We start from the raw sequence: 23,215 nt of genomic DNA, 5'->3' as shown, positions 1-23,215 counted from the left end.
TCGTCCGACTTTCATGATGATTGGGCAAACATTGTGACTTATAGAGTGTTTACAAGGTTTCTCAATAGCCAAATAGGGAAAACTGCCATTATATACATATAGAGAAAACTGCCCCGCCCCCTGGCGGCCATATTTTTTCACCGATCTGGACCATTTTCGAACTCGTCCAAGAAATCAATAAAACCAATGTTTTGACCAACTTTCATGATGATTGGGCAAAAATTGTGACTTCTAGAGTGTTTACCAGGCTTCTCTATAGCCAAAAAAGGAAAACTGCCATGTATTCAACGGATCGGAACCACTTTTGAACTCAATCAAGATATCATTAAACAAACATTTTGACAAAGTTACATGAAGATTGAACATAAAATGTGACTTCTACAGTGTTTACAAGGTTGTTTTTTTTCTACCTAGTGACCTAGTTTTTGACCCGGCACAACCCAGTTTCGAACTCGGTCGAGATTTTATTGGGGCAAAGCTTTTGACCAAGTTTCATGAAGATGGGGCAAGAAATGTGGCCTCTAGAGTGTTTACGACGTATGTTTATGGACGGACGGACGGACGGACGTACGACGGACAAAGACCGGTCAGAAATGCTCACCTGTAGCAATGAGGTGAGCTAAAAAAACACTAAATCCTATATATTACAGAACAATATATAGCTTATAGTAGCTAATAGTTATTTTTAGCTGTATATTGATATAAACATCAAGGTTTCATTATTCCCAAATATTACAGAACGATATATAGCTAATAATAGCTAATAGTAAATGTTCACCTGTATATTGATACAAGGGCTGTTTGTAAAACACGCAAGTCCCCCAAATGGGCTGTCAGTTGTAGTGGCAGCCATTGTATGCATACGTTAGAGTATGATTGGCAATTAAAGCCCTTTCACCTAGTCACCTAAAAATCAATAGGGATCGTCTGACAGACATGACCAGTACCCCTATGAAGTTTCATGATTCTAGACCTACGCATTCATGAGTTATCATCCGGAAACGATTTTGCTGCCTCAGGTCACAGTGACCTTGAAATTTGACCTAGAGTCCTGAAAATCAATGTGGGTCATCTGTCGGTCATGCCTCATGTCCCTGTGAACTTTCCCGATCCCATCCCTAACATGAAAATCAAATCGGTCGAAAAGTACATGTTTAAACAAAAGCAAAATTAACCTATTACATGTAAATAATGTATTTTTACCTGATCTTTCAGACAGCTGATTTTGGGCATAAATATCTCCTCGGTAGGGATGTTCTCGGTAAGGATCTCCTCGGTAAGGTTTAATTTCAGCATATGTCCTCCAAACACTAACTTTCCACCGAACGAATCAATCACGTTAGTTTTCGACACTGACTTGGATGCAGTAAGAATATTTTTTATCTGTAAATAAAAAGGTTTGCGTTAACAGTTAAAACGCTATATGTTATATTGTATGGAAAATTATGTATGAAACCATAATAACCATGTAGTTCTTTTCACACAAATAGAGAGTAATAAACAATATGTATCAGAGATTAGGCACTTTCAAACAAATAATTACTCAATAATGAAATTACCAATATTTCTCATTCAATAAAATGTAAACTTTAATAGTCATATGTCTGATATACGACTTCCATTGTCCACCTCTGCAATAGTATCCATGACATCTGTCAGAAACTGTTCGCAAGGCGAGTGTTCGTGTTTGAAATGTCCATCCATGTCATCAAGAAGCACTAAGTAATCTAAAACGATAAACGAGCACTAGTGAAATTCATCAGTATTTATAACCAAAGTGAAGATCATCTTCGATGAAGTCATCTTAACCTACAGTAAAACATAGACATTATTATTCAGTGAAACACATGCGTTAATATTCAGTGAACCACAGACATTCATATTAAATGAAACACCGATAGGCATCTTTATTGAAATATAGATACCCTGTTGTCATGTTCAGTGAAACGAAGAAAGTCATCTTCAGTGAAACATAGTCAACATCCGGGAAACATAGTTAGTTATCTTAAGTGAGACACATGCAGTCATATTCAGTGAACAATAGATATTCATATTCAAGGAAACATAGTGAGTCAACGCCACTGCAACAGCGACATAAAGCGTGATTCGCATTTAATTGATTAAATCATCCGTCGTTCCATCGTTTTCAATCAAGTGATATTAACAACAGAATCAATCAATATACCTGCCACAGATCCCCTCGAGTCTGGCCCTTGAGCAGGCACCCATGAATCTAACTGACGCTTAATTGCTGTGACTGAAAGACGCATTACGGTTACAGTTTCACCAAGTTCATGATTTTGGTCATCTTATCTACACAGTGGAAAATTTTCAGACGTTTGACTTCGGTTGACCCAACATCAAATGTTAGAGTGCCAGAGATATATTTTTGAAGTTTAGTTATGCAGAAGGTATGAATTTGAGATTATTTTAGTTGCAAAACAGTAAAACGAGTGTTCATTACAAGAATGACTGTTTAAATGAAAGTACTGCCGTGTCTGAATAGTTTGTATACCTTGATTGGACAATAGAATAAGACTAATACTTTTAAAATACGTATTATTTAGAAAAAATACTAGTAGTGAGTGTACAAACATTTAAATTTTCCTAGTTTTAAATAATTTCTTATTATCAATATTTTACAAGTAATTGCATATATGGAGATTGTACGGCTAACTTAGGCGTATATTCTTTCTGAAATGGTAACCTTTCCGATTCACATTGAGGTCAAAAGGTTACACTGTCGACAATTATTGATGATTTAAAGAGACTGTATTTTATTTTAAATATTTTGCAAACTCTTAAGAAAAAAGACAATGGTTCAGATGATATACTTTACTTACGGGAAGGTAAAATGCAGTTGACAAAGTCACTTTCTGAAATGTCAACAACTATCGATACATCTTGGCATTCTGGCAGTGTTTTCAAATAACCCTGCAGTGGCTGGAACAGCGCTTCAACTTTGCCAGTTATAAAAATCTTCACACAGTGTCATTGCGTTGGCCAATGTTGGGCAGCAGATATAAAACGCGGAACAGTCCGTTTCGCGCATATTGAGTGCATTTCCGCCTAATCAATATTATAAAAAAGAAAATAATGATGCATAAAAGCTTAATGTATTTTCATTTTGCGAGCCTGAGCAATTAATTTAGCAGCTGTAAAATTAAGAGTGACGTATAATACAGAAAAAAAAATCATGGAATATGTATCAGATGATAAAATATTTGTTGAAACGGATATAAAATAAGACATGCATTTTATCATCAGGAATAAAACTAGAGATACGCAACAATATAAAAATCTTACCAGTTATTTAAAAGCTATGATACGGAACGAAATATAAATCTTTAACTTTGACCTCCTGCATATAAGAATAGGTTCTAATATGCGGCGCATTGGCTGGTCTAATGGATAATAATAAGGGGTCAAATTGAAATGTATGACGGCATTATAATGTGATTATATGACCTTGATTTGCAACGTAGACCTTTGCTTGGAATGTGTGGGTTATGTAACCGACATATGCATGGGGGCTATAATTTGAATCCTTCCAACAATTAAAACGTTATTAAAAGGAATGGATTTTACAAAATATTTGACGCTCAACTTGGAATTCCGACTTTAAAAATTGTCTTGCATTAACAACCTTACACTATATTTTGAAATATCGAAGCATTATGAAGTAAAATAGCGGAAACGAAAGGACGTCTGTGCATAATAAAGTTAACAATATGGGTCCGCTACCCTATATTTTTAGACCAACCTTTTTTCAAATACTGGAACACACGTTGCAGATATTGTCGAAGTTCCTGTGAGTTTGACGTCTTTGTTTCCTCTGTACTTTTCAATTCTATCACAGCATCAAATATCTGACGTGTCAGTGAATGTCCGTCCTTTATTCCAATCACCTCTACGTTCAATCTCAATTATGTAAAGTATTTTTCATATGTTAAGCTCGAAGATCATCTAAATTAGCAATTGAAATGGCGAATGTGAATTTTTCGTACGAAAGATTAAACACTGAAAACCACATAGAAATATCTAACCTGAAGTTTCGTCGATAAAAGGCATTTGGCCTTTCAGCTCTTTAAAAATGGATATAGCAGTTTCTATACCTGAAATAAATAGTTCACACATATACACGTCTTAAAAGCAACAAGTCATTTTAAATAGTCGTACCCATTAAAAAAAACTTACATAATAATTACATAAACTATGTTTTCAGTATGTACTCAATCCTCGTAAATCAATTTATATTATATATCAGTTTATAAACATTTCAACCTAGTAGTTGCACTTTTTTAAAGGGTTATGCATTATAAATGAATGTAATCGAATTGTGATAATTACTTTTAAAAAATTGATGCAAATTTTATTAATTATAAAGAATATACAATTATTGTTCTTAAATCAACGTATTACATGTACGTCTTTACACGAGTGTAGTACCAACCATTTTTCTCGTGTTGATCCGTAGGTTGTAACTTTTCTCTATATTTCGCTTTTTTCTTGTGTCTTTGCAATACATTTGCAGCATCAACTAGATGACGCGTCAATGTATAACTGTCCTCTACCCCAAGTGTATCTACAGTTAGTCTTAGCTCTGTAATGTATATTGTATTCAATTCAAATGTTCTTTCGATAATTTTGTGCTTTATGGACATTGAGGAAATCAAACGCACACGTGCAAACTTTTCTGGAACTACAAATTTTGACAGAAAAAAAACTTTCGAACCTGACGGGGTTTCACAATCGACACTTGGGTGATGATCTATCAAGTCTTTGAGCATGGAAATTGCTGTTTTTATGTCTGGAAAGAAATAGGAAACCATACGTGGTTTTCGAGATTCTCGTCATTATGTTGGGCAAATGGAAACTTCGTAAAATTTGCAATCGACACGCTAATTTTCCAAGAAAAATACTTAGGAAAAATAACATAAACTGTATGCTCTAAATGCCTTTGAGTAATTTTAAACACATTACAACATATTAAAATATGAACAGAGTGGTTATACCAGTGTTTCCTGCAGCAGTACTAGATGTATTCTTTTGTTTGTATTGATACTCAAGTTGTTGGATTCTCGAATCCAATTTACGATTTAATTTGATAACTGAAACGTGAAATATACAATTACGATTTATATTATACACTATTGGGTGTGAAAAGAACATACCAGTATAGAGATACAATGGGTTATGCATAAAAAAATTAATTGAATAATTACTGTTTTCGTTAATGACATATTGCTGAATACATGTTTAGTTTCTTTGATTTTCAATACATCATCTAAGACCGAAGCGCGATATTTTTCATTTCAAATTATTAAATGCGTATGTCATATACAAAATTGTGTATTGTCCAGAAATTTATTGAGTATACTATACTTGTACGGGTGTTTTTTACTTACGGCATGGCATAATGCACCTTGTGAAGTCATTTCCAGAAATATCAACAACAACCGATACGTTGTTGCAATCTGGTTGTGTTCTTAAATAGTCTTGCAATGGCATGAAAAGGGCTTCAACCTTTCCATTAAGGACATCTTCACACAGATTTATAACATTTAGCAAATTTGGACAGCGTAAGTAAAATGCCATGCATTCATGGTTGATACGGCATATGGTATTTCCTCCTGTTAAAAAAATCTTAAATACAGTACACACGTTTAGTATATAAGTGAGCCAACATCACACGATTATAAAGCAAGAGTGACCTTTCAATGTGTTCAAAAAAATAAATAGTTTGTTCTGTATTTCAGCAGTGTATGAAGTGCTTTGCAAACGCCTGTGTTTATCTAAAAAAAATCTACTCAGTTGATACATTTATGAAATGCACAAGTTCCTAGTATAATTTATTTTTCGTATTTGTCTCTTTCTTTAGCAAGTGTTTTTATGTTACAAATCGATTCATTTCACGATGTCTGGTATGTCAATAATTTTAATCAGATACATCATGGCATGTATGCTGACTTCATGTTTATTATTAGCATAAAATGTATCTACATTATACTGATAGGATAATAATATTGACCCTTGCATTTTACATTTTTTACCATGTTTTCCATGGCCTAAAATATGTACCTTTCTCACTTTGATTAAAAAAGCTACATGCGGTTGTTACACTTGCTAATCAAATACACAGACATTTTGATAATGACTTTTTACGTCGTTATAAGTATACATTTATTCTCAGACGAAAACTACAAAGAGCCAGAGGATTGGCCATTGTTCTTTCCCATGCAGGATGTGTCGCTACAGACAAGCCGGCAAACTGCCGGGTAAATACTGCAAAAGGTATGCCACTATGGTCCCGTGGCAAAACATAGCAGTGCAATAACCTGCAGTTATTTTGTATTTTGCTTTCGCCTGCTTTAATTTACTTTTTTTGCTTTATACAACCATTTTATATTTAACGTCTTTTTTACATCAACATAATAACTGTTGATACAGTTTCAAGTTTTTCTGTCTAAGTCATACAATCTGTTCTGAATGAGTGGTCGAATCCCCATTTGGCAGATGAATTGCCCAATAGAAAATTTTGAACATTATTTATTTCACATATTGTGTTTAAAATATGTAAATATATTTTGTGAACATTATTTGATTATGATAAGTCTTATATGAATCTACAGTATAATGCATTTTGGTTCCCAATGCCTTGGCTATGTTTATGAAATTTGCAATAACCGTCGATTTGCAATCACAAATATATATATATATATATATATATATATATATATATATATATATATATATATATATATATATATATATATATATATATATATATATATATCAGCGTCGATCAGACTCTCTTACGAGAATGGCGTCATTCGCAACTGCAAGTGGAGGAAAAAAGAAAAAATATCATACATATAAACTAGTTAATTTGCCAAAGGTAACATGCGTGGCTTATCCTATCAGCATGTGCTAAAGAAAAAGCACCAAGTTTTTATCTGTTGTAAATAAAACAAATGTGAGGCTGTATTTAATGATGTTTACAAACCTTCTTCCAAGTACTGCAACGGCCTTTCTAACAAGCTGATGTGTTCGGGTACTGTTTCCGCCGAGTTGACGGAATTTGGCGACTCTGTTAGACTCAGCTCTGTTCTGATGGCTTTCAAGTTAGGTGCGACTGTGTCCATTGGGCACTCTGTTTAAAAGTAAGAGAAAAAATAGGCTTTCAGTACGAATGTGAAATGGCTTTCAGTATTATGAAAACGCTAATATTACAAAAAAAGATGCAATAAAGTGGGAAAAAGTGTCTCGACTCCTAGATAGAATTTATCTTTGCTCTTCAACTAAAGACCTTATAATTCATTTCTGTATATGACCCTTTAATACAGAGATATCTCATTTCATCAGTCGGATAACGATAGTCATAAAATATAAATACATACTATTGACAAACAAACACGTTACGATCAGGAGGTGTGAAAAACAACATCCAACTAAATTATCTGCGTGTTCATCATAAAATATTATTGAAAATGTAATTTTGTTTGTATAACGCCTTGCCAAAATAGTTAATGAAGAGCTTTCACTAAGCCATTAAAAGCAACGCACATTACTCAGCTTCAACGCAATTCTGAGACAAGACGAGGCCTTTGCCTCGACTAAGATTTCAATAAAAGAATAACATCATAACCAAATATCAACCGCCGAATATGAAAGAAAAGACAATGCGCGGCACCTTTTTCGCCCTATGTAAAATAATATGCATAAGCTCCTTGAAATGTCTTGGGCCTGAATTCCATTAATGCCTTCAACTAAGGAAGACAAAAGAGTAAGACAAATATAGCATAATAGGTGTGAAAGTTTGCTACGCAAAACATGCACACTGCAGAGGACCCAACGATAAGTTTTATTGTTGTTCAGCCATTCATCCGTATGTATATATGTTTACTTTGCAATCGATTTTTATCTTTTTAATACGCTCACTCGGTCCAATTAAGGTTTCGGAAAACTCCATTTCATTTTGCGTTGATGAATTTACGTATTTTGTAGTTTCGCTGAGTAGCGATCAACGTAAAGTTAGTTCGCAAGCAAATCAACGATCGTTTTAAATGCCATTCACTTTCAATAGTGATGTATACATGACTGGGTGTGTTCAATTATAAATAAACAGACCGCTTTCCAGACACTGATATGGTCTTCTCAAAGATCTCTTTTGGCCAATAAGCGGTTCCTGTGTATTCAATCCACTTGGAGACTGAATTAAACGCGCCTCTGCTTCGCCAGGAGTGTCAGTTTCCATAGGGCGGTCTGTTCATATATAAAACTATTTTGATGAGATGCTTACCGAAAAAGTGCTATGGCTAGTAGTTTATAACTTAATTGGACATTTAGATATATTTTTGTGGAAAACTAATTAAAACTGTAATAAAACAAAAAGTTACTGAAAATGTATGTTAGATTCTTCGATGATGGTGAAGAGATTGACTATACTAGGACTTTAATATGCGGTCATGTTTTCAGAAAAAACGAATATATGTTGTAACGTTCATTTGCTGGCATGACACAAACACAACATACACATATTAAAACAACTACAATTAAAAATGTAAAGCCGCTGAACTAAAGCAATAAGCGCATCTTAGGCCATAGCGCGAGTACTTATAAATTCAATTTCCTAAAGCAAAGACTTTCTTAACTTAATTTAAAACACACATTCATAAAATATGTACTTTTTTAGTACTAGAAATTATGTTATAGTCATTGTTTTATTTTGATCCGTTGGTGAAATTTTTCAATCACAAATATAAAAAAATTGCATTAATTTTCCCGATGCATAGATATCACAAACAATCAACGTAATTTACATAAAAGCCTCTTTAGTCAGCCGAAAACATAACGTCACAATTAGCCTAAGGTTCAAACGATGTTCCTTACTATTATAAACAATGATTTTCCTCGAATCCAGATCACTTTTCGAGTCAGTCTGAGCAATAGTTCTCATGCCTTCTTCTTTCGACGTGCCTGGTACTGAGAATATGCCTGAACAAATACATGAAATAAAAATGACTTCATGTAAACATGCATTTAATGAACCATACATAAATCCTTTATGAAAGTACATGTATAAGGGGAAGAGTTTTTTTACCACGTAACGCAAAAATGCAAATACCTGCGTCGATTTTATCGCGTATATCAAGGATTAAACCAATCACCGTTTCAATGCCTGAAACAAAAATTATTTTAAGGGTTATTTGTAGTTTAAGAATAAGCCAATAGTTATATCAATATATTGCGAGCAGTTGATGCTTTTCAATAATCATTTGCAACAAGCAGCGGACAAAGATTCAACGTGGCGCCATAATTATAATCAAATAACCCTCTATCGCATGTGATTATACTAAAAAGAGACCATCTGCTATATACGCTAGTATATGTTCCCATTTAATTTATCTTTAAATTAAACAAATATATATATGTAAAAATGTAAAGTGAATCCGGACTAAGATATCATTACAAACGACGTATCGGTATAAAAATATGCCGACCGGTTTCGCACAGCTCATCAGGGCATATAAAATGTACACAATAACGTCAAATTGTCAAAGTAACAACGTCAAATGACGTTACTTATATTATGACGTCAGACGTAAAATTATAACAATGAATTTAACAGGGGCTTAAATAAATTAATTAAAAAATGTTTTTTTTTGCTAACCTAGCTGAAACAGAGTACGAATATAACTTATAAAATGGAAATATTTTAAATTTTGGTTCCATTTTAGAACATTTATCTAGATTTTGCTAAATGGAATTTGTCTTGTTGAGGGATCGCGCATTTGTTGTTCATGAACAGTTCGTCGATTACGTAGCATATCTCTTGTTTGTCCAATGTAATATTTATTGCAACCACTACAAACTAAGACATAAATAACATTTTTACCATCGCATGACATTTCTGTTTTTATTTTAAATATTTTACCATTAAAATTAAAGTTTTCGCCTTCTATCATATAACCACACATGCAACATCTTGGATCATTACATTATTATTATCATTTATAGATAAGCCAAATACAATATAAATGTTCAGAAAAATAAGTATAAGAATTAGAAGTAGTAACAGCAGCAGTTGTAGTATAATAATAGGTGGCCATAGTACACATATTACCGTTTTCATTTTTGTGTGTATTTTCTAATGATTCGATCCCATTGTCGTAAATTCCCTCTAGTAAAGTTTGCTTTTATTTTTCATGAGGGGACTGTACAATCAAGTCGCCCACCATTCCGCTAGCACAATACTGACTGGATTTGTTAATAGAGATCTTGTTTATTTCGTCTGTATCGTTTTTTAGACCTTGCTTGTGTTTCTCATATCTCTGGATATTACTATGAATATTGCTTGCGAGTTGAAAGTTGTCAAGACTCCTCTCCTGAAGTTTTTGCCAGTGCAGATTTCTTATAAACAGCAATTTTCGGAGCTCCTGATCTTCTTGGCTGTTTCCAGATAGCGTTTGCCAACATTTTAAAGAATGAATACGTCTATCTAAAGTCTCTATTATCTTAAGCTTGGTGTTTAGTTCATCTTCAACTGTAAATTGTTGTTGACTGGCGTTGAAGATCTGTAAAAAAAACACACCATTAGAAGGCTTTAACGCGCAACAATACGCTCTCTTTTACGTGGGCACACGGCATGATGTGAGGTTATATGAATGAAAATAAACATGTACAAATGCAAGCCTAACAGCAACATTATTTGGTAAACCTTATATCACGTAAATTTTGTCAATAGTAAGCGTCTTCAATTATTTAAATTGTCGACCAGCCTGTTATTTGTCTTTAAACCCCAAAGCGAAATAATCTGGCTAAGTTTGGGCATGCTACTAGTTTGTTGTATTGTGCATCGAAGACCTATTGGTCTGCGAAAGCAACAGCGATTGCTATGGCGTACCGTTTGTGTAAATGTAAACTAAAAAATAACTAAAAAAACATACTTGTTATATGCTCATTTTAATGCCTATCGGGAAACCTTTAGCCTACTTGAATTTATCAGATAAAGGCTTAAAGGCTATGCAGTCGCTTTTTTAAATCACCAAAGGCATGCATGCTCCTGTTAAAAATAATGTTGGATTTGTTTGATTCGTTTATGTTACTTCAATACTGTGTTATGCGTGCGAGGTTTGGTAGCGGGGTTCCAATTATGAGGACATTGAATGAGTTCAAAGAAAAATTTTCAAACGAATACTTGATGTCAAAATGAGTTTCTTAATTCAGCAGTATATGGGGAACTAGAGCGATACCCATTATATATTACTAGCTATGTACGAATTTACTAAATATTTTATAATAATGTATACTGTTTAACAAACTTATTGAATATTATATAGTGCATAGCACTAAATGGTTTCAGCACGAATCGAATGTACAAGGGCGGCATATCCAATTAAAAGGTAACATATAATAAATGCCACCTTGCATATCAAATTCGAACATTAGCATTTCTAGCTCAGAATGCCTTTTTGCTGCATATTTAAAGGGGCGTCCATACTTCGGAATTCATTGAAAAATCTGAATGGCCGACCCCCGGTTTTCTTCGTTGCTATCTAATATCTTGTAAGTTACGCAGCATCGTATGAGGGTTTCATGTTTTGCATTTCCATGGATATTGTTAATAGAAGATTTCAAAAATATCGCGAAAAATCGAGAAATTCGAACCGCAATTTTGATTGATTATGTTGAAGCAAAAGAAACCGCAGAGTGCACTCTTTGTTGATTTTCGTTAAAGAAGCGTAAATAACAACGATGAAATTGAATATGTTTGTTTCATGACTTGTGTCCGTTTCCTAAAAAAGCCATTTTATCGAATTCTATGTCGGAAATATTTAAACGCAGGGCAGTTAGTGCCTGCAGACTAAATATGATGAAGGTGTTTTGCTTTACACACTGTTCTGAAAGCGTCTAATTTTATATTCAAGTTGAATTGTCTGTGGCTGTTGTTTAACGTTCATGCAGCTTTCATACAACTTTTGCCATCGTAAAATACGCCACATTATATATTTAAACATGACTCTAAATTAATTCAGGAGAGAAATTAGATTTCGATTCCAATTATACTTATCAAATGTAATTTAGCCATTTTAAACCAACACACACGAAATATATATATGAGTCATTAATCGGTTTTGCAAACGGGAACCGTATTGGACCCATATGGTTCCTATATGGGTCCCAAAGAGACTGCATGTGGGCCACAAATGGGCGGAATGTGGGTCCTATCTGAGTCCCATATCGGCTCAGTGTACATTCATTTGTTAGCTATTCGTTAAACTACTTAAAACAACTAATTCCAAGATCTAAAACTTTATTTGACGACAATATTTGAGGCGCAAGGTATTCATGCTAGGATTATGACTCAATTTGCTATAGTTTGACTACGGTCTTCCTGTCATCGTCTTAAGTTCGTTGCCTCAAGGCTTCTTGAACTTCCATGTCCATGTACTTCAATTTGCCAATTCCATCGAACTTATTTTACAAAATAAAATAAAAGGCATATGCATTTATTTTTAAGTAATGCTTTACATGTCTACTTCGTCCTGGCAAAGTATTTTAATATAATGTCACTGTTTGATACAAATTCCAAAAACGGCATCACGTAACACAAAATTGCTTCTAAGAAATAAACCATGTTATTTACTGTTTTTAAGCACAATGTGGCATTTTGGTAGTATGAGAATATCAACGAAATAAATAAAACATTTATTGTTACATACATGATAATTGTAAAAAAAATACCGTTAGTTTTCTTCATTGTTGACACTGCCAGTAGTTTCGTATTATTAATTGAAATTCTTGCACCTATTCAGGTATATTGTTGGACCCAGATGGGCTCCATTTGGGTCATACGCTATACGCTTTTAAGTGTTCATAAACTTTTTAAGATAAAATTATATTTGCTTTAAACTATAGTTTTCTTACAAACGAGCGGAAACACAAATGTTTTTTTACAAAATGTTCATTTAGTTTTTTCCAAAAGTGCTGAAATGTGGACTACATATTGGTGATTTGTTTGGCCATATAGCTCCAAAATGGGTCGAATATATGGTTCAATATGGGCAAGCCATTATGATACTCATAGGCTCGTGTTCGCTGGATTAAAAGTTGTATGCTTCACATGACCTATATTTGAACGTGATAAACATGTCTTCAAACAATCAATATGACAATCGTTGAGCCTAATTATGTTTATAAAGAAAAACCTGGATTTCACACGTTTTATTTGGATTCGCATTATGTCGATATTAAGATAACTGCAGGAAAATCAATAGCAACAAATATTCATGGCGATTATTTGAACACAAACGTTCTAAAAATAGTGAAACCAGTGAAACGTGGAACAGTACCTTTGCTGACATCGTGTGAGACCTTAAGTCCATATCGGCACCTCCGTTTAGTATATAAGTGAGCCAACATCACACGATTATAAAGCCAGAGTGACCTTTCAATGTGTTCAAAAAATAAATAGTTTGTTCTGTATTTCAGCAGTGTATGAAGTGCTTTGCAAACGCCTGTGTTTATCTAAAAAAAATCTACTCAGTTGATACATTTATGAAATGCACAAGTTCCTAGTATAATTTATTTTTCGTATTTGTCTCTTTCTTTAGCAAGTGTTTTTATGTTACAAATCGATTCATTTCACGATGTCTGGTATGTCAATAATTTTAATCAGATACATCATGGCATGTATGCTGACTTCATGTTTATTATTAGCATAAAATGTATCTACATTATACTGATAGGATAATAATATTGACCCTTGCATTTTACATTTTTACCATGTTTTCCATGGCCTAAAATATGTACTTTTCTCACTTTGATTAAAATAGCTACATGCGGTTGTTACACTTGCTAATCAAATACACAGACATTTTGATAATGACTTTTTACGTCGTTATAAGTATACATTTATTTTCAGACGAAAACTACAAAGAGCCAGAGGATTGGCCATTGTTCTTTCCCATGCAGGATGTGTCGCTACAGACAAGCCGGCAAACTGCCGGGTAAATACTGCAAAAGGTATGCCACTATGGTCCCGTGGCAGAACATAGCAGTGCAATAACCTGCAGTTATTTTGTATTTTGCTTTCGCCTGCTTTAATTTACTTTTTTTGCTTTATACAACCATTTTATATTTAACGTCTTTTTTACATCAACATAATAACTGTTGATACAGTTTCAAGTTTTTCTGTGTCTGTCTAAGTCATACAATCTGTTCTGAATGAGTGGTCGAATCCCCATTTAGCAGATGAATTGCCCAATAGAAAATTTTGAACATTATTTATTTCACATATTGTGTTTAAAATATGCAAATATATTTTGTGAACATTATTTGATTATGATAAGTCTTATATGAATCTACAGTATAAGGCATTTTGGTTCCCAATGCCTTGGCTATGTTTATGAAATTTGCAATAACCGTCGATTTGCAATCACAAATATATATATATATATATATATATATATATATATATATATATATATATATATATATATATATAGATATATATATATATATATATATATATATATATATATATATATATATATATATATATATATATATATATATATATATATATATATATACCAATACATAGTGCCAGTTACGCGGTCTCTGTAGTTTTCAGACTGTACTTACGAGGTCAATATAAAAAACGGGGTCTATATACAACCCCGCAATCTAGGCTCCTTTAATTACTATGAGGGGGGTGTAGGGGAGGTAATGCAATCAAATCTCACAATAAGGTCTTAAATCGAAAACCACAATCAGGTCTGAAATTGAAATTGTATATACCTCGCAAATAAGTTCGCTATATATTTCCTTGTATAAGACGTTAAATAAATGACGTATTTATATACAATAATAATAGTAGGTACCCCTACATACCTTAATTCGTGTTTATATCGGATAAAAAAGGGTATGGAGATACATGTATTTAAAGTGGGAACCCCATAACCTATTTCTAAATCAGAGACCCCGTAACTGGCCATATGTGTGAATATATAGATATAGATATATATATATATATATCAGCGTCGATCAGACTCTCTTACGAGAATGGCGTCATTCGCAACTGCAAGTGGAGGAGAAAAGATAAAAAATATCATACATATAAACTAGTTAATTTGCCAAAGGTAACATGCGTGGCTTATCCTATCAGCATGTGCTAAAGAAAAAGCACCAAGTTTTTATCTGTTGTAAATAAAACAAATGTGAGGCTGTATTTAATGATGTTTGCAAACCTTCTTCCAAGTACTGCAACGGCCTTTCTAACAAGCTGATGTGTTCGGGTACTGTTTCCGCCGAGTTGACGGAATTTGGCGACTCTGTTAGACTCAGCTCTGTTCTGATGGCTTTCAAGTTAGGTGCGACTGTGTCCATTGGGCACTCTGTTTAAAAGTAAGAGAAAAAATAGGCTTTCAGTACGAATGTGAAATGGCTTTCAGTATTATGAAAACGCTAATATTACAAAAAAAGATGCAATAAAGTGGGAAAAAGTGTCTCGACTCCTAGATAGAATTTATCTTTGCTCTTCAACTAAAGGCCTTATAATTCATTTCTGTATATGACCCTTTAATACAGAGATATCTCATTTCATCAGTCGGATAACGATAGTCATAAAATATAAATACATACTATTGACAAACAAACACGTTACGATCAGGAGGTGTGAAAAACAACATCCAACTAAATTATCTGCGTGTTCATCATAAAATATTATTGAAAATGTAATTTTGTTTGTATAACGCCTTGCCAAAATAGTTAATGAAGAGCTTTCACTAAGCCATTAAAAGCAACGCACATTACTCAGCTTCAACGCAATTCTGAGAAAAGACGCGGCCGTTGCCTCGACTAAGATTTCAATAAAAGAATAACATCATAACCAAATATCAACCGCCGAATATGAAAGAAAAGACAATGCGCGGCACCTTTTTCGCCCTATGTTAAATAATATGCATAAGCTCCTTGAAATGTCTTGGGCCTGAATTCCATTAATGCCTTCAACTAAGGAAGACAAAAGAGTAAGACAAATATAGCATAATAGGTGTGAAAGTTTGCTACGCAAAACATGCACACTGCAGAGGACCCAACGATAAGTTTTATTGTTGTTCAGCCATTCATCCGTATGTATATATGTTTACTTTGCAATCGATGATTATCTTTTTAATACGCTCACTCGGTCCAATTAGGGTTTCGGAAAACTCCATTTCATTTTGCGTTGATGAATTTACGTATTTTGTAGTTTCGCTGAGTAGCGATCAACGTAAAGTTAGTTCGCAAGCAAATCAACGATCGTTTTAAATGCCATTCACTTTCAATAGTGATTTATACATGACTGGGTGTGTTCAATTATAAATAAACAGACCGCTTTCCAGACACTGATATGGTCTTCTCAAAGATCTCTTTTGGCCAATAAGCGGTTCCTGTGTATTCAATCCACTTGGAGACTGAATTAAACGCGCCTCTGTTGTGGTGTATGCTTCGCCAGGAGTGTCAGTTTCCATAGGGCGGTCTGTTCATATATAAAACTATTTTGATGAGATGCTTACCGAAAAAGTGCTATGGCTAGTAGTTTATAACTTAATTAGACATTTAGATATATTTTTGTGGAAAACTAATTAAAACTGTTGTAAAACAAAAAGTTACTGAAAATGTATGTTAGATTCTTCGATGATGGTGAAGAGATTGACTATACTAGGACTTTAATATGCGGTCGAGTTTTCAGAAAAAACGAATATATGTTGTAACGTTCATTTGCTGGCATGACACAAACACAACATACACATATTAAAACAACTACAATTAAAAATGTAAAGCCGCTGAACTAAAGTAATAAGCGCATCTTAGGCCATAGCGCGAGTACTTATAAATTCAATTTCCTAAAGCAAAGACTTTCTTAACTTAATTTAAAACACACATTCATAAAATATGTACTTTTTAGTACTAGAAATTATGTTATAGTCATTGTTTTATTTTGATCCGTTGGTGATTTTTTTCAATCACAAATATAAAAAATTGCATTAATTTTCCCGATGCATAGATATCACAAACAATCAACGTAATTTACATAAAAGCCTCTTTAGTCAGCCGAAAACATAACGTCACAATTAGCCTAAGGTTCAAACGATTTTCCTTACTATTATAAACAATGATTTTCCTCGAATCCAGATCACTTTTCGAGTCAGTCTGAGCAATAGTTCTCATGCCTTCTTCTTTCGACGTGCCTGGTACTGAGAATATGCCTGAACAAATACATGAAATAAAAATGACTTCATGTAAACATGCATTTAATAAACCATACATAAATCCTTTATGAAAGTACATGTATAAGGGGAAGAGTTTTTTTACCACGTAACGCAAAAATGCAAATACCTGCGTCGATTTTATCGCGTATATCAAGGATTAAACCAATCACCGTTTCAATACCTGAAACAAAAATTATTTTATGGGTTATTTGAAGTTTAAGAATAAGCCAATAGTTATATCAATATATTGCGAGCAATTGATGCTTTTCAATAATCATTTGCAACAAGCAGCGGACAAAGATTCAACGTGGCGCCATAATTATAATCAAATAACCCTCTATCGCATGTGATTATACTAAAAAGAGACCATCTGCTATATACGCTAGTATATGTTCCCATTTAATTTATCTTTAAATTAAACAAATATATATATGTAAAAATGTAAAGTGAATCCGGACTAAGATATCATTACAAACGACGTATCGGTATAAAAATATGCCGACCGGTTTCGCACAGCTCATCAGGGCATATAAAATGTACACAATAACGTCAAATTGTCAAAGTAACAACGTCAAATGACGTTACTTATATTATGACGTCAGACGTAAAATTATAACAATGAATTTAACAGGGGCTTAAATAAATTAATTAAAAAATGTTTTTTTTGCTAACCTAGCTGAAACAGAGTACGAATATAACTTATAAAATGGAAATATTTTAAATTTTGGTTCCATTTTAGAACATTTATCTAAATTTTGCTAAATGGAATTTGTCTTGTTGAGGGATCGCGCATTTGTTGTTCATGAACAGTTCGTCGATTACGTAGCATATCTCTTGTTTGTCCAATGTAATATTATTGCAACCACTACAAACTAAGACATAAATAACATTTTTACCATCGCATGACATTTCTGTTTTTATTTTAAATATTTTACCATTAAAATTAAAGTTTTCGCCTTCTATCATATAACCACACATGCAACATCTTGGATCATTACATTATTATTATCATTTATAGATAAGCCAAATACAATATAAATGTTCAGAAAAATAAGTATAAGAATTAGAAGTAGTAACAGCAGCAGTTGTAGTATAATAATAGGTGGCCATAGTACACATATTACCGTTTTCATTTTTGTGTGTATTTTCTAATGATTCGATCCCATTGTCGTAAATTCCCTCTAGTAAAGTTTGCTTATATTTTTCATGAGGGGACTGTACAATCAAGTCGCCCACCATTCCGCTAGCACAATACTGACTGGATTTGTTAATAGAGATCTTGTTTATTTCGTCTGTATCGTTTTTTAGACCTTGCTTGTGTTTCTCATATCTCTGGATATTACTATGAATATTGCTGGCGAGTTGCAAGTTTTCAAGACTCCTCTCTTGAAGTTTTTGCCAGTGCAGATTTCTTATAAACAGCAATTTTCGGAGCTCCTGATCTTCTTGGCTGTTTCCAGATAGCGTTTGCCAACATTTTAAAGAATGAATACGTCTATCTAAAGTCTCTATTATCTTAAGCTTGGTGTTTAGTTCATCTTCAACTGTAAATTGTTGTTGTCTGGCGTTGAAGATCTGTAAAAAAAAAAAACACCATTAGAAGGCTTTAACGCGCAACAATACGCTCTCTTTTACGTGGGCACACGGCATGATGTGAGGTTATATGAATGAAAATAAACATGTACAAATGCAAGCCTAACAGCAACATTATTTGGTAAACCTTATATCACGTAAATTTTGTCAATAGTAAGCGTCTTCAATTATTTAAATTGTCGACCAGCCTGTTATTTGTCTTTAAACCCCAAAGCGAAATAATCTGGCTAAGTTTGGGCATGCTACTAGTTTGTTGTATTGTGCATCGAAGACCTATTGGTCTGCGAAAGCAACAGCGATTGCTATGGCGTACCGTTTGTGTAAATGTAAACTAAAAAATAACTAAAAAAACATACTTGTTATATGCTCATTTTAATGCCTATCGGGAAACCTTTAGCCTACTTGAATTTATCAGATAAAGGCTTAAAGGCTATGCAGTCGCTTTTTTAAATCACCAAAGGCATGCATGCTCCTGTTAAAAATAATGTTGGATTTGTTTGATTCGTTTATGTTACTTCAATACTGTGTTATGCGTGCGAGGTTTGGTAGCGGGGTTCCAATTATGAGGACATTGAATGAGTTCAAAGAAAAATTTTCAAACGAATACTTGATGTCAAAATGAGTTTTCTTAATTCAGCAGTATATGGGGAACTAGAGCGATACCCATTATATATTACTAGCTATGTACGAATTTACTAAATATTTTATAATAATGTATACTGTTTAACAAACTTATTGTATATTATATAGTGCATAGCACTAAATGGTTTCAGCACGAATCGAATGTACAAGGGCGGCATATCCAATTAAAAGGTAACATATAATAAATGCCACCTTGCATATCAAATTCGAACATTAGCATTTCTAGCTCAGAATGCCTTTTTGCTGCATATTTAAAGGGGCGTCCATACTTCGGAATTCATTGAAAAATCTGAATGGCCGACCCCCGGTTTTCTTCGTTGCTATCTAATATCTTGTAAGTTACGCAGCATCGTATGAGGGTTTCATGTTTTGCATTTCCATGGATATTGTTAATAGAAGATTTCAAAAATATCGCGAAAAATCGAGAAATTCGAACCGCAATTTTGATTGATTATGTTGAAGCAAAAGAAACCGCAGAGTGCACTCTTTGTTGACTTTCGTTAAAGAAGCGTAAATAACAACGATGAAATTGAATATGTTTGTTTCATGACTTGTGTCCGTTTCCTAAAAAAGCCATTTTATCGAATTCTATGTCGGAAATATTTAAACGCAGGGCAGTTAGTGCCTGCAGACTAAATGTGATGAAGGTGTTTTGCTTCACACACTGTTCTGAAAGCGTCTAATTTTATATTCAAGTTGAATTGTCTGTGGCTGTTGTTTAACGTTCATGCAGCTTTCATACAACTTTTGCCATCGTAAAATACGCCACATTATATATTTAAACATGACTCTAAATTAATTCAGGAGAGAAATTAGATTTCGATTCCAATTATACTTATCAAATGTAATTTAGCCATTTTAAACCAACACACACGAAATATATATATGAGTCATTAATCGGTTTTGCAAACGGGAACCGTATTGGACCCATATGGTTCCTATATGGGTCCCAAAGAGACTGCATGTGGGCCACAAATGGGCGGAATGTGGGTCCTATCTGAGTCCCATATCGGCTCAGTGTACATTCATTTGTTAGCTATTCGTTAAACTACTTAAAACAACTAATTCCAAGATCTAAAACTTTATTTGACGACAATATTTGAGGCGCAAGGTATTCATGCTAGGATTATGACTCAATATGCTATAGTTTGACTACGGTCTTCCTGTCATCGTCTTAAGTTCGTTGCCTCAAGGCTTCTTGAACTTCCATGTCCATGTACTTCAATTTGCCAATTCCATCGAACTTATTTTACAAAATAAAATAAAAGGCATATGCATTAATTTTTAAGTAATGCTTTACATGTCTACTTCGTCCTGGCAAAGTATTTTAATATAATGTCACTGTTTGATACAAATTCCAAAAACGGCATCACGTAACACAAAATTTCTTCTAAGAAATAAACCATGTTATTAACTGTTTTTAAGCACAATGTGGCATTTTGGTAGTATGAGAATATCAACGAAATAAATAAAACATTTATTGTTACATACATGATAATTGTAAAAAAAAATACCGTTAGTTTTCTTCATTGTTGACACTGCCAGTAGTTTCGTATTATTAATTGAAATTCTTGCACCTATTCAGGTATATTGTTGGACCCAGATGGGCTCCATTTGGGTCATACGCTATACGCTTTTAAGTGTTCATAAACTTTTTAAGATAAAATTATATTTGCTTTAAACTATAGTTTTCTTACAAACGAGCGGAAACACAAATGTTTTTTTACAAAATGTTCATTTAGTTTTTTTTTCCAAAAGTGCTGAAATGTGGACTACATATTGGTGATTTGTTTGGCCATATAGCTCCCAAATGGGTCGAATATATGGTTCAATATGGGCAAGCCATTATGATACTCATAGGCTCGTGTTCGCTGGATTAAAAGTTGTATGCTTCACATGACCTATATTTGAACGTGATAAACATGTCTTCAAACAATCAATATGACAATCATTGAGCCTAATTATGTTTATAAAGGAAAACCTGGATTTCACACGTTTCATTTGGATTCGCATTATGTCGATATTAAGATAACTGCAGGAAAATCAATAGCAACAACTATTCATGGCGATTATTTGAACACAAACGTTCTAAAAATAGTGAAACCAGTGAAACGTGGAACAGTACCTTTGCTGACATCGTGTGAGACCTTAAGCCCATATCGGCACCTCCGCATACTATCTAAAAAACGTCTTCGATCGTACGCAAATGTGTATTTAAATCGTCTATACCAATATGCAATGTTTAGGACTGGAATACTTGATCTCACTTCTCTAAAATCTGCAATATAGTGTTATGTAATAGATGTTCAACGACAACCCCCTCTTCCCTTACTATCCTCGTCTTTAAAGAAATGTTCTGTACATTTTTAGAATCGAGAAAAAGCACCACATGTCAAACAACCCAACATGTAAACATGCGCTTGAATTACATTTAATATAATGCTGACATATTAAACTATGTTGTTGATATTGCATGAACTTGGAAACTAAACGGAAATAAAATTCATCAGCATGTTTATTTTGCATAATGCGTTTTTAAACCTATGAAACTTTTCTGTTGCAAATCATCTCCTAGTTTTGTTTCCTTTTAAATGACGCATTATTACTTCTGTTACACTTGTATTTTGCAAGAAAGGGTAGTGCGTTTCCGAACAGTGTTTTCAAATCGCAATGATTTAAACAGATTTGAATTAAAGCGGACAATCCTAATTGCCGCACCATTCGCACCTCGCGATGTCCGTATTCCTTTATATAACATTTCATATGTTGCAGTGGTTCTATGAATTAAATTATAAAATGACATCAGCTGAAAAAATAGATGACTTACATCGTACCGTTAAAGTGCATCCGCCCATTTCAATACACATAAAATGTATAACAAGGGACAAAATTGTCACCAAACCAAGTTTTCAATTTGAAAATAAATCTAATAAAGGGAAACAATTCAAAATGTGCATTGTTACTGATTGTTCCTAGTTACCCCCTTGTGTCGAATTCAATCTATTTTTAGTCGTGGCGACCTTGATTTCAATGCATACTTCCTACAGTCGTATTTTCAACCAATCAAATAGCGGTACTGTATTCGCTGCCAGACAGCTTGTTGCTACGGTTCACACGCCATTCGTTAAATTGAACGTGAAAAGTGTTGCTAACGAAAGTATTCATCAAATAATTTCAAAATGTACAGGCACCGCAGTAGTCTATCAAAGCACAGATCTTAAAATCACCGTGCCTAGTTATCTGTTATATGACGATGGTATCATCAAGAATTATATTTAACCCTTTTCCTTGAATATTTCTAACAAATGTACCGCAATTATTTTCTTTATTAGTGATAATACAGACTTGAATACAATAATATAATGTATTACGTGTGAGTTTGCATTCAAACATTATGTTTCTTATCGTTTATCTTGTGTTGTTTTGTTTGGTATTGCTGTTTTTTATAAGATTGTTGGTGTTATATTTATTATTCTGTTTTAAAATGATTATGATAATGGTTGATCTCATACGAATGATTGTGTTCATTATTGCTCATCTGTGATAAATATTGATCTCAACCGATTAAAGCGATATTATGGGCATCTAACAGTATATGCGTTGTTTATAGGTGTCTATCGCAACCCTTGTTTATTTTTGGTGTTTTCACTTCATACACACTTATTTTTGTTAATGCAGCATCAACATACTAAAACAGAAAACTAATGCATTTGAATATCAAC

General features: G+C 33.5%; 1 protein-coding gene across 1 annotated transcript; it reads right to left on the bottom strand.

Annotated features, from left to right (window-relative positions):
- Positions 1–1,641: 1,641 nt before the first annotated feature.
- On the bottom strand, positions 1,642–17,788 carry LOC127852790 (uncharacterized). The gene is made up of 14 exons (XM_052386771.1): positions 17,762–17,788; positions 17,386–17,439; positions 17,151–17,255; positions 16,379–16,525; positions 7,007–7,153; positions 5,409–5,633; positions 5,016–5,111; positions 4,736–4,810; positions 4,454–4,603; positions 4,047–4,115; positions 3,764–3,928; positions 2,844–3,069; positions 2,186–2,257; positions 1,642–1,727 (listed from the first exon to the last, which is right to left on the bottom strand). The coding sequence occupies exons 3-12, from the start codon at positions 17,215–17,217 to the stop codon at positions 2,957–2,959; spliced, it is 1,254 nt and encodes a 417-aa protein (XP_052242731.1). The 5' UTR covers positions 17,218–17,255; positions 17,386–17,439; positions 17,762–17,788; the 3' UTR covers positions 1,642–1,727; positions 2,186–2,257; positions 2,844–2,956.
- Between the last annotated feature and the right edge of the window lie 5,427 nt (positions 17,789–23,215).

Source organism: Dreissena polymorpha, chromosome 12 (assembly GCF_020536995.1).
Source record: "Dreissena polymorpha isolate Duluth1 chromosome 12, UMN_Dpol_1.0, whole genome shotgun sequence".
Taxonomy (NCBI): Eukaryota; Metazoa; Mollusca; class Bivalvia; order Myida; family Dreissenidae; genus Dreissena; species Dreissena polymorpha.
The sequence above is the reverse complement of the archived record's forward strand: the minus strand, read 5'-3'. Positions and strand labels throughout refer to the sequence as shown.